This window comes from Entamoeba invadens (genome assembly GCF_000330505.1).
Source record: "Entamoeba invadens IP1 unplaced genomic scaffold scaff_1105074724629, whole genome shotgun sequence".
NCBI classification, from domain to species: Eukaryota; Evosea; order Mastigamoebida; family Endamoebidae; genus Entamoeba; species Entamoeba invadens.
The window spans coordinates 603,246-614,438 of NW_004440426.1; the positions used below are offsets into that span (position 1 = coordinate 603,246).

The window sequence follows — 11,193 nt, forward strand, 5'->3', positions numbered from 1 at the left end:
ACATACGCACCATTCACTTCAATCAATATATCCATGCTTCCCTTCAAACTCTCTCATTTTTACACTGTTTGGAATTTCACCACATGTTTCAGCTTTCAAACAATCAGTGACATGCCACGAAATAGCTTCCAGAGACTTAAAAGAATTAATCGATCAAGACACTTGGCTTTACTTCAACGTCGGTGGCTTCAGTGCGTCAAGTCAAATTTGTAACGCTTCAAACATCAACATATACGGAATCCCACTTGGTTATAAAACTCCCAAAACTTACTTTGTTAACAACGCATTTCACTTCGATGTTTATACCAAGGCGTTTACAGTCAATAAAGTCACCATCACCCCACTCTCAGTGTCTGGTTTAACTAATAGTAACGAAACTATAATCAAAACTATTACCACACCATTCAATCTGACAGACGACGTTTCAAAGGTGACATTTTACTTCTCTTCACTTCAGCACGAGGTACATTCTTCTCATGTAGTACTCGTATACTCACCAACGTACTTCGTCTCTTTATTCATCCGAAATTTTTTTGTGCTTTGCGTCGTTGGAATTATATATATAGTTTATTTAACTAAAATGAAAACTATATTTGTGGCACCGAATCACAGCGAATTTTGGTTTGCGATGCAACACCAGGGCTTCGCTGTAATCACCGCGTTTATAATAACCTTTTTCTTGTACATTTTTGTATCAGAGATCACATTCAAAAGTCCAAGTCACTTTTTTATAATGAGTTATATTATAGCGACACCATTATGTGGATTTTTCTTGGCGTGTTTCAGCCAAAGTGTGTTAAAATATAATAAAGTAATTATTTACAGTGGGACACTCCAATTCGTTGTTCTGGTCATACTTTTTATAACGGACGTTTTTCAGGAAAAGGAAGAACAGAGGTACAACGTGTGGACGTCTGTGGTACTGTTAAGCGTTGGGGAGGTACTAGTGAATGTAATGAACATGCTTTCGTTTTGCTATTTATTGAAAGAAGAAAAGAGTAGTGAAGAGAACAAAAGTCAAAGTAATATGTCGACGAGTTTCATTTGGGGTGCTATCTTACTGTCTTCATGTGTTATTGCGAAGTGTAGAGATTCATTAATATACTCGATTGTTGTATTACCACATCAAATAACAGTTTGTAATTACTGGAATGTTGGGTTCAATGTTGTGATGACTTTATTCATTGCGACGTATTTGAATACCATCTTGAGGAAAATATTCTTACTTGTTTGTTTCTTTATATTTAATTTATAGTTTTTTGTTATAAAGAATAATATTTATTTATAGAACTCCACGTATGCAGTCTACTTGTATAGTCTATCTTGTTTACTTACTGTTTTATTCAATATAATGTCTATTGGATATATCTCATTTAGAGTGTTGATAGACGTGAGTGTGACGTCGGTATTCTTTTGCTTCGCAGATACGTTTTTGTCGTTTTAAATACAGTACATCTTTGATTTGTTTTTTGATCAAATTTAATGTTTTTTTAATTAGAAAAGAATAACAATTAAATAAGAACACAAATCAATAATGAATCGACTTGTTATTATAAGTTCATTTTTAACATCATTTTATAATCAAGACTTTAAAGGACTTTAATTGTATATTAGAACTCATTACCTTCTATGCAAATACTGATTTAAGACTAAAAAACAATCTAATTCTTTTTCATATAATCGCTACTACTTTTACTAGTAGCTCGATTTTGAAGTGTCTTCAACTTTGTATTGAACTTTATTTTAACCCACTTTTGGTTGTATTTCAAATATCAAATTATTTCCTTTTAAATAAATATTACAACTAACCACTTTCAAATAACTCGATTCCCAAATGTGAAGTGATTTGCTTATTTGCAAAAACTCCATTTGCAAATCCTTCTTTTTTCTCCCATCACAAGATATAAATGACTCATTACCCGGTTCAATACGATTCATCTCCACAAAAAGAAGTTTGTCTCTATAACAAAAAAAAAATGAAAAGAAATTGTTCTATGAATTTTTTGATTTTTTGGACTTTATTTGAACTTGAAACCAAATCGTCATTATTTCTTTTCATGTCTCCACGGAGACCCTTTCCTTCCAAAAAACCGAATTTCTGTGCTATTTTGTAAAGTAAGGAGGAATGTGCCTAAAAAGACCAACCAGAAAACCCATTAATACAATCCACAATTAAACAACAGACGTTTCAACTTGAATTGAACTTAAAATACTAGCAACCCATGGTCCGTGAATTGTGCCAGAAATTATTAACGCTGAAAGAAGAGACTGACATCATTGAGACGTACGACTCTATAATTGGTGAATGTCAAGACAAAGAGAAAGGGACTGAGTCCAAACAATCCTGTCTTGAAGAAAATTTGCTCCAGTCGATTATTCGTGACATCCAAAGCACATCCTCTGACGTCGTCCGTTCTGCAGGAGCTGCTCTTCGTTGTCTTCTCACCAACTTTGAGCCTGCGCAGAGTTCTGCTGTTAAAAGTGGTTTACCGACAATAGTCGCTTCACAGTTACAAAAGTACAGCGACATCCCAGAGATCTCTGGTGTCTTATCGGGGTCTATTTGGGGCATGGCTGACAGTCAACACAAGAACTTGTTAGTCAATCCACAAATAGCCAATGCGCTTTCTTCTGCTCTCAATACAGAGAATGAATTTGCACTGACAAGTGCCGTTGGTGCCTTACTCACGTTGGCCGAAGATGACGACTTTGTGAAGTTACTTGGGAAGACTCAAATATTCAAGCAAATCGCTGGACTCACTCCAGTCGCCGTGAAGGATGAAGCTCTTGCGCGTATTATTGGAGGGTTTCTATGTAACGCAGCTGGTGAATCGACAACACAAAAGTTGTATCAAGCGGCCAATGGGATCGACTCGATATTACAGATTTTGGAGGCGCATCAGAGTAACGTGCAAATCATCTCGAGGATCTTAAGTGGCATCCGGTCATTGAGTTCTGATGACACTGGCGTGTTAGAAGATCTTATTAAAGTGTCTAAGAGATTTATAACAATTGCTGAGACTCACCCGAGTGAAGAGGTAGTTGTCCCATTGTTAGGGATTTTATTTAACTTCTCACAGACGGACTCGATGGAAGAGGAGGTCCACAACACGTGCACTGTAGTTGTTCAAAAGTTCTGTGCTGTGTCTAAAGATGCCTCTAAAATAGCACTTGGGTACTTTATGAATCTGTCGACATGCGAAACGGTCGCAAAGGAAATGGCGAAGTCTGATGTGATCACTATGGAAGTGAAAAAGGCGATGGACAAGTATGAGAGTGTCGAGAAGATCATAACTCGAGGGTGTGGGTATCTCCAGAACATATCTGACTTTGAAGAAGGCCGCGATGGGATCATGAAGAGTGGGATCACAAAGAATATCGTCGACGAGTTCAAAAAGCATCAAGACGAAGAAGAAGTTGTGAAGTCTTGTTTGAGTGCGATACTTAATATGTCGCAAGAAGATGAATTAGCACTTGAGTTAATGAAGTTAGGAGCAGCCAAAGAGATTGATGAAGTTTTAAAGAAGAAGAAAGATGAAGAGATAGTGAAATTGGCGTTAGTCTGTGTTATTAACATCACCTCATCTGATGGGATTGATCAGTATTTAGAGAAAGACTGGGCCAAACACACTGTCGAATGTTTAGAGAAGTACACCGACAAATTGATTAAAGAAAAAGCAGTGACTGCTATATGTGGTATTGCTATGGCTGGAAACGCGGAGAACAATTTGAAGAACGAATTGATTAAAGAAGGCGCTGTTGAGGCCCTTGCGAAGGCGTTCCACGTGTCGCAAGTCACTGAGACCAAAGCGTTGAATGCGCTCTTTGCGTTAAGTAGTGAGACGGAAGCTGCCAAAAAGATCATCGAAGCGCGTGTCTTAAGTTCTGCTGCGCAGACTGTGAAACTGTCAGCTGCGTGTTCCGAGAATTTCTGTGGATTAGTCGCCAATTGTGCGAAGAGTCAAGACGTTCATCCCGACTTGATTACATATGTCGATGATATCATCGCCGTCATCTCCGCTAAAAAGACTGAGAAAGCCGTTATGTTTGGGTTGAATGCTTTAATCAACTTATGTTCGAACAAAGAGACTAGAGAAGCTTTAAGAAAGTATGGAGTCGTCGCAATCGCAGCAAAGAGTATTTCTTCATTCAAAGCCGTCAAACAAATTGTCGTCTCCGGGTGGTCTGCGCTTGGAAACATGTCGATCGACGAAGTGATAAAAACAACTGTAGACGCTGCTGGCGTCTTCGAGTTATGTGTCGACATTAGCAAATTGTATAAGGAAGACGAAACCGTCTTGGAAAAGATCGTCAACTTCATAGCCGCCGCTTGCAACAAGAGTCAAGACAATAAGAAAACCGTTAAAGAAAAGCTTCCCGCTTTACTCGACACACTCGAGGCTTCAGTCAAAAACCAGAAGACCAAGGAAATAGTACAGAAGATCAAGACGGCCGTTGGCTTATAAAAGTTTTCTTAATCGACTCATTTTTTAATAGCTCTTTTCTTTTGAATCTACTAGAGTAATAAAATACTATATCTTATTAATTATTTACTATAAATTTATGGTTCAGAGATGCTGAAAATAGAATGGAGCATCTACTCAATCAAACTGGATCATATCACTGAAATATTGGTGGCTCAGCGCTTTCTCACACGAAACCCTTCTATTGGGGTCATACCGTAACATCTTCTGGAGTAAATCAAAGCCAGCGCCTTCGATGTTGACGTATCTATGAAGGGACGATATTGATATCTCTTGGAGAGGCTTATTATACCCTTTCATCTTATCGACGCCCTCCCATTTCGTCGAAGGTCCACTGTTTGGTGTTCCCAATATTTGATACATCGAAGAGACTATCGACCGTTCATCACAAAAGAGGATCTGTCCACTACACATTTCGGCGAAGATACACCCGATGCTCCAGACATCGACTGCTGGGCCATATATAGGTGCTTCAAAGTAAACTTCTGGTGGTCTATAGTATGGGGTTATAACACCTTTTGTGAATTGGTCGTAACTACTTCCAAATGGCCTCACCGATCCAAAATCTGCTATTTTCAAGATATCGTTGTTTGAAACCAATATATTTGCTGGCTTCAAATCCTATATATTAGTGGCTTAATTGTATATCATAAGGTAATAGAACAAACCCGGTGAAGTAAGAAATTGGCATGGAGATAACCCACACCAGACAGAATCATATGTAAATACTTTTGTATTCGCTGCGGGTCATTTTTTAACTCGGTCTTGTCATGAATCTCTTGCTGTAAATCACTTGGCTCATACTCCATCACCATAAACAATTCATTTCGATGGAAATAGAAGTCGACAACGGGGACTATGTTGTCGTGCTGAAGCTCCCGCAACACTTTGATCTCACGTAAGATTTCTAAAGGAAACTCTTCAAACGACTCCGTTATCTGTTTGTCTTTTTGTCCTAAGTCAAATCGTTTCACCGCAACTCGTTGTTTTGTTTGTAAGTCTATTCGGCGCGTGACAGACCCATACGCACCATGTCCCAAATTATCCGCATCCGTGTTACCTTCTTTCTTAAAACGACGATTTTCAACTTCATAATAAATCTCCTGTGTTGGCTCAACTTCCATATGTTTTATTTTGAAGAAGAAAAAGTTCGTTGTTTTTTTAACACAAATTTTTTTTATAATAATTACGATTTTTTTATCCATTGTGCTCTATCTTTCTTTTACCAAAAAAGTGTATTCAGACAGGGTCTGGTAGACTTCTTCAATTGATAATCCAAGGCTCGAAAAACCATCAGAAGCAGGACATATCTCATCACAATACATTTGTAGTATTAAGACAATTATTATACACTAGAAAGTATTTTTTGAAATAATTATGGGGTTCATTTCTTTTAAAAATAAAAAACGAACATTTTTTATTTTTAATTAAAAAAAACAATAATTAACTATTTCAACAATCAAATAAAATTTATTTATACTCTCTATGAGATTATAAAAAGAGCAAGTATAAGATCATTTTAGTGCGTAAATAAATTGGTAAATAATACTCTAAATTTAATTAATGGGTCGATGCAATTGAATGAAAAAGTTAATTATCTTTGGGCATCACCATCGGGTGGTATTTACTCCATGACTGCGCAGGGCTTTTGTATGAATCCTGTCTCGACCCAGGAGAGAAAATAAACGAGTCACCACTCTTAAGGCTATTCCCACCAATCGACTGTCCTCCCTCAAATTTCCTCCCATCAAACGTCTCATTTCGGTCTTTCCGATCTTTTTTCTTAGCACCGTCACGCCTCTTTCGTTCTTTCTCCCGTTTCCTCCTCTGTGCTTCTTCCCACGCCAGAACTGGAGGTGTCATTGGTTGGAGTGTGAACGGATTTGGATTCAAAATATTCAGCACAATTCCTTTGTCAAGTGCCGAAGTAAAAACTGAATAATAGGCGTTGCACGTGTAAGTTTGATATTTGAATTTCGATGGCATCACACTCGGTGGACACACAATTTTTAACGCATCGTCCGCGCTTAAAGCTGAATCTCCTGGGAAGTTTCTGCATGGTGGTACTGGCGAAGGCGGTTGATACATTTGTGGTAAAATTCGGTTTTGCAAAAAAGGGTGTTTCAGAGCTTGTCCTGGCGTCAATCGAATTTCAGGATCCCAACAAAGCGTTCGATTCAAAAAGTCTAGGTAAGACACCCTCGCCAACTTCAAGTTTTGTGGTGATTTTATTGTCAACGAGAGCCTCTCGGTAAAGTGTTCCAGACTTTTATAGTGGTGAAATTGTTTAAATGGCTCCAACTTACATTTATTTTCAAACTCAAACTCGTCTCTACTTTTGAAGACCCATCCATTCACTTCCATTTTGAAATATTTCCGCGTGTTGGTCCCTTGTTCCAAGACATTCCGCGGAGGCATTCCAAGCATTTTTATAATCCGTTCCAATTGGTTATATTCGGAACTTCCGGGGAATATCGGAATGCCAAGAATCAACTCGGCAGCAATACACCCAAAGCTCCACATGTCAATGGCTGAGTTGTACTTAATTCCTAATATCACTTCTGGGGATCTATAGTGTCTCGATTGTATGTATGTGTATAGCGTTGAGTTCTCAAAGCACGAACTGCCAAAATCTATCAACCGAATGTTTGTTGTGTTATCAACTAACAGGATATTTTCTGGCTTCAAGTCACAGTGGGCGATGTTGTTGTTATACAACACGTCTAAACTCTCGCCAACCTGCTTAAGTATCAAAACGGCGAGCCTCAGCTTAAGTCCTTTGCATTGTTGTTGTTTCAGGAGTTCAAACAAATTCATCCCAAGTAACTCAGTTACTATGCAGATGTGGTTATAAAACACAAAATGGTCAAAGAGACGTAACGTGTGTCCCGAACAGTCCACATCAAACCGTGAGTTTATCAACTCCAAAACTGCGATCTCAAGCATCCCTTGTCGCATATAGGGAGGCCGATTCTTTAACACCTTAATAGCTACCTCCCTGTTGTTCACTTCGTCAAACGCCTTGACGACTTGGCCAAAGGCTCCTTGTCCAAGTCCAGATAACACTTTATACCGTGAATTTGGCATTTTTCCCGTTGTTTGTCTATTTGTCAACAAGTTCTTCCTTTAAAATTTTCGCATTAAATGTTGTGACGTTCTGTTTTTTCAGATATGACAACTTGAGAATGAGAAATACAGAACGGCACAACATTTAATGCGTAAAAATGACGAAAAAACGGAGAAACAAACGTCGGGTCGACGCCCGTGCCGAGGAGTTGCTCCGAGTAGATGATAAAGTCGTTGTTTTCATTGTCTTTGTTGTTGTTTTTGACTGGAGTTGATGGTGTTGTGATAGGCCTTTGGAAGAGAGATGAAAAATCAAGCTCGGGGTTGCATTGGTTAAGAATGTTGAACATCCCGACCGTTGCGTGGAGGACAGACCTATCGACCGCAAGAGAAGCGACTTGCTGTGTGCCTGTTGGTTTTTTGTCAGATGTTACAAAATTTGTTGGTTCAATTTCAAAGTGGTTGGACGAGACGATGAACGTTCTTCTGCGGTGACTCATCTGTCTGGTAAATTTCGAGTTTTTTGTTTTGAAATAAATTTCAAGTTCTAATTGACATTTTTCTCTCAAAGTTACTTTAGGAAATTGATTTTCATTGGCATGTATAATTAGTTGTTTATTGATAAATTATTAATTATTTATTAGTTCAATAAATTGTTATTTTTTTTAGTTGTTTATTTTTTTAACCATTTTCATTTATATTTTTTACAATTCACAATATATATAAAAAAATTATAAAGTCTAATTCCCAGTTTTATGACAACTGTTGGGTTGGAAGTAGCTCCACTTTTCCTCGAGAAGTCAACAAATAAATGAAATAATGCTCTGAGATTTTCGGAACAAACGAGATTGACGACCAACAAGAACAAAAGCAGAAGAATCAATTTAAGAAATTCACCAATTCTTCATAGTAAACTCAACATTTCTTCTTGTCATTCAATCATGAGATTTAAAAAACAGAATAAGACGCAATATAAGACATTCAAAACCATGGGATAGTATATGAGAAAAAGGGAATGAATTATTGAATAGTACGATCAAATGGTAAAACTCGAAATCATTTACTCCTTTTTGGTCTTCTTTTTAGTGTTCTTCTTCTTCTCACCATCATCTTCTTTAGGCTTCTTAACTGCTTTACTGTCGTCTTTCTCTTTCGACCCCTTTTTGGTCTTCTTTTTCTTCTCAGTAATACTCTCTTCATAGACGTTGTCAAGTTCTTCTTCATTCTCTTCTTCCTCCGGTTCTTCTTCTTCAGGTTCTTCACTCTCCTCTTTCTCTTCTTTGTCATCGTCATCACTCGAACTTGTCTGATTGTCTTCTTCCTCCTTTCCTGCGTCTTCATTCTCGTCATAGAGTTCTTGGTCTTCGTCATCTTCTTCCATTTGCGCCTCATCGATTTCCTCTTCTTCTTCGTCTTCCGCTTGGTCTTCGAACTCGACCGTTTCATCTCCATTAGGCCGCGTTGGTGTTTTAAAGAACGTGACCAAAGCCTCGACTTTATTCTCGTCTTCTTCAATCTTAAATATCGCACAAAGGGAGTTGATCTCTTCCGCAGTTCTTTTCTCCGCAGACGCTTGACATTTCTCGGCTTGGTCGTCGGTTTCAAACCCACAAAAAGACAAAATGTTATTCAATCGTTCTTTTTGAGATCCTTGGCGTTGATACAAAAGGCGATGAACTAAAATTTGTTCCGCAGCCGGCGCAGCGGTGAGCGCGGTTGAAAACAGTTTACTTGTCCCAAGCACAATTCCATTGCCTTTATAACGGTCGACACCGCCAATAGTTCCTGTCCCCAGTCTTTCCGGTTTTTTTCTCTCTGACCTTGTTCGTCTTCTCATGCTTTCTTTTCTCTGTATTTTCAAAGTCCTGTTTATTCATCCTCTTTTCCCTTTTTCTTTCTTTTTTTCTATCCATCAATTCGTCCCATTTTTATCTTTTCAAAAATATCTTTTTGATGGGTTCTCCCTCTTGTTTGATAAGTTTCCTTATTTCTATTCTTTTTGGTTTTGTTATTATTCATTATAGTTATTTTTTTTGTGAAATGGAGATAATTAATTATTTCTATTTTTTTTCTATATTTCTTGATAGTTTAAAGACATTTTATACATTTTAGTTTATTTGTATTATAATTATAGTATTTGTTATATCTTGTTGGTTTGGGGTTTAAGTATTATAAATTCTTATATAATAAACTATATTTATAGTACATATTTAATAATCAAAAAAGTTAGCACAAATTGATTCTCGTGTTTGTTTTTGTCGGAAAACAGACGAAAACCCGATTATCAAAACTATATATATAGTAAAAAACAATTAAAAAATACGATTCCAAACAACATCCATTTTACTCAGAAATCTCACTCAATTCAAATTCTGGATGGACCACGTTGACCACCCCAAAAGTTGTTCAGGGAGGTATCATATGATGATGGACAAGTATGGCAAACGTGGTAAAATGATGGTGGCTGTTGGTTTCATCTTTTTTTCGATAATTATACCCTCAGTTTTTGGATATGCCATATGGCGTCCACTGACTTTGATACACGCATTCACTCCTACTGCGTCGAGGGAGATCTATTTAGGCGCTGCTTTTGTTTTTTGGGTGTTATTTAATGTCAAAGTATTTGAAGAGTTGTTATATTGTCGAGAGCTGTTAGTGTTGAGTGCTTTTGTGTTAGACATTTGTATGGTTCCAACGTCCGCTTTGCCATTTGTAGTGCTTTACGACTTAATGAGATGTGTTCTGACGACTTTATTTAGTGTCAGACTCTCCGATATGGTGAATCAAGTCTTAGGGTTTAGTATATTAGGCATTGCTCTCTTTCTGTGTGTCCTTGGGTTCTATCGAGGAACACATATCTCCATTGAGCGAATATTTTTGAAGTCTTCCAAAGTGAAGAGACCGATCAAATTTGTCCAAATCTCAGACGTTCATATCGGCTCAAGACTTGATGCCTTACCCGTGAAAATGGTCGATAAAATTATTAAGGAAAATCCCGACTTTGTAGTGATCACAGGCGATTTGATTGACTCCCATAATGTCGAGCCAATGGATTTGAATGAGTTTGACAAGTTACGAAAATGTGGCATACCCGTGTATTATTCCATTGGAAATCACGACTTATGGGCGGGTGAGGAATACGTCTCCGAGCTTTTAAAGTATTATGGGATCGTTTATTTAAAAAATCGCGTGGAGACGATTCGCTTAAAAGATGATGAGATTCAGTTTGTTGGCATTGATGATGTGCAGCGCGTGAAAGATTTCAATACCATTTTCGAGAGTGTAGAACCTCATATTGAAGATGGAAAATACACCATTTTACTTCACCATCGGCCATTAGGGTATAAGACGGTTGTGAAAACAGGGAAAGTCGATTTACAACTTGCTGGGCATACGCACAACGGGCAGATATTCCCATTCAACATGTTCATCAAATTTTTCCATAGTAAAGCGTGTGGGTTATTCAACATCACAAGTGGAGACAATCGTTTAGTCTTATACACGCACCCGGGGTCATGTGCCTGGGGACCGCACTTCAGGACTTCTTCGAAGAATTTGATTACCGTGTTTACACTATCAAGTGAGTGATTCTTGATTTTAACGCCTTCAAAATAAATAAAAATTCGCTTAGAACAGTTGCACC

The 11,193-nt window shown here is 37.8% G+C and overlaps 6 protein-coding genes across 6 annotated transcripts; 3 read left to right on the forward strand and 3 right to left on the reverse strand.

Annotated features, from left to right (window-relative positions):
• Positions 1 to 33: 33 nt before the first annotated feature.
• EIN_021120 (hypothetical protein) lies at positions 34 to 1,444 on the forward strand (the record flags this gene model as incomplete). The annotated part of the gene is made up of 3 exons (XM_004257326.1): positions 34 to 85; positions 108 to 1,228; positions 1,289 to 1,444. 3 exons carry the CDS (start codon positions 34 to 36, stop codon positions 1,442 to 1,444), a joined length of 1,329 nt encoding a protein of 442 aa, XP_004257374.1.
• Positions 1,445 to 2,222: 778 nt separating this feature from the next.
• EIN_021130 (hypothetical protein) lies at positions 2,223 to 4,466 on the forward strand (the record flags this gene model as incomplete). The annotated part of the gene is made up of 1 exon (XM_004257327.1): positions 2,223 to 4,466. One exon carries the CDS (start codon positions 2,223 to 2,225, stop codon positions 4,464 to 4,466), a length of 2,244 nt encoding a protein of 747 aa, XP_004257375.1.
• A 135-nt stretch (positions 4,467 to 4,601) lies between these two features.
• Positions 4,602 to 5,608, reverse strand: EIN_021140 (hypothetical protein; the record flags this gene model as incomplete). Its single annotated transcript, XM_004257328.1, has 2 exons — positions 4,602 to 5,105; positions 5,153 to 5,608. 2 exons carry the CDS (start codon positions 5,606 to 5,608, stop codon positions 4,602 to 4,604), a joined length of 960 nt encoding a protein of 319 aa, XP_004257376.1.
• A 466-nt stretch (positions 5,609 to 6,074) lies between these two features.
• On the reverse strand, positions 6,075 to 8,050 carry EIN_021150 (hypothetical protein; the record flags this gene model as incomplete). The annotated part of the gene is made up of 2 exons (XM_004257329.1): positions 6,075 to 7,587; positions 7,734 to 8,050. The coding sequence occupies 2 exons, from the start codon at positions 8,048 to 8,050 to the stop codon at positions 6,075 to 6,077; spliced, it is 1,830 nt and encodes a 609-aa protein (XP_004257377.1).
• Positions 8,051 to 8,610: 560 nt separating this feature from the next.
• Positions 8,611 to 9,387, reverse strand: EIN_021160 (protein DEK, putative; the record flags this gene model as incomplete). Its single annotated transcript, XM_004257330.1, has 1 exon — positions 8,611 to 9,387. The coding sequence occupies one exon, from the start codon at positions 9,385 to 9,387 to the stop codon at positions 8,611 to 8,613; it is 777 nt and encodes a 258-aa protein (XP_004257378.1).
• A 539-nt stretch (positions 9,388 to 9,926) lies between these two features.
• Positions 9,927 to 11,138, forward strand: EIN_021170 (hypothetical protein; the record flags this gene model as incomplete). The annotated part of the gene is made up of 1 exon (XM_004257331.1): positions 9,927 to 11,138. The coding sequence occupies one exon, from the start codon at positions 9,927 to 9,929 to the stop codon at positions 11,136 to 11,138; it is 1,212 nt and encodes a 403-aa protein (XP_004257379.1).
• Positions 11,139 to 11,193: the final 55 nt, after the last annotated feature.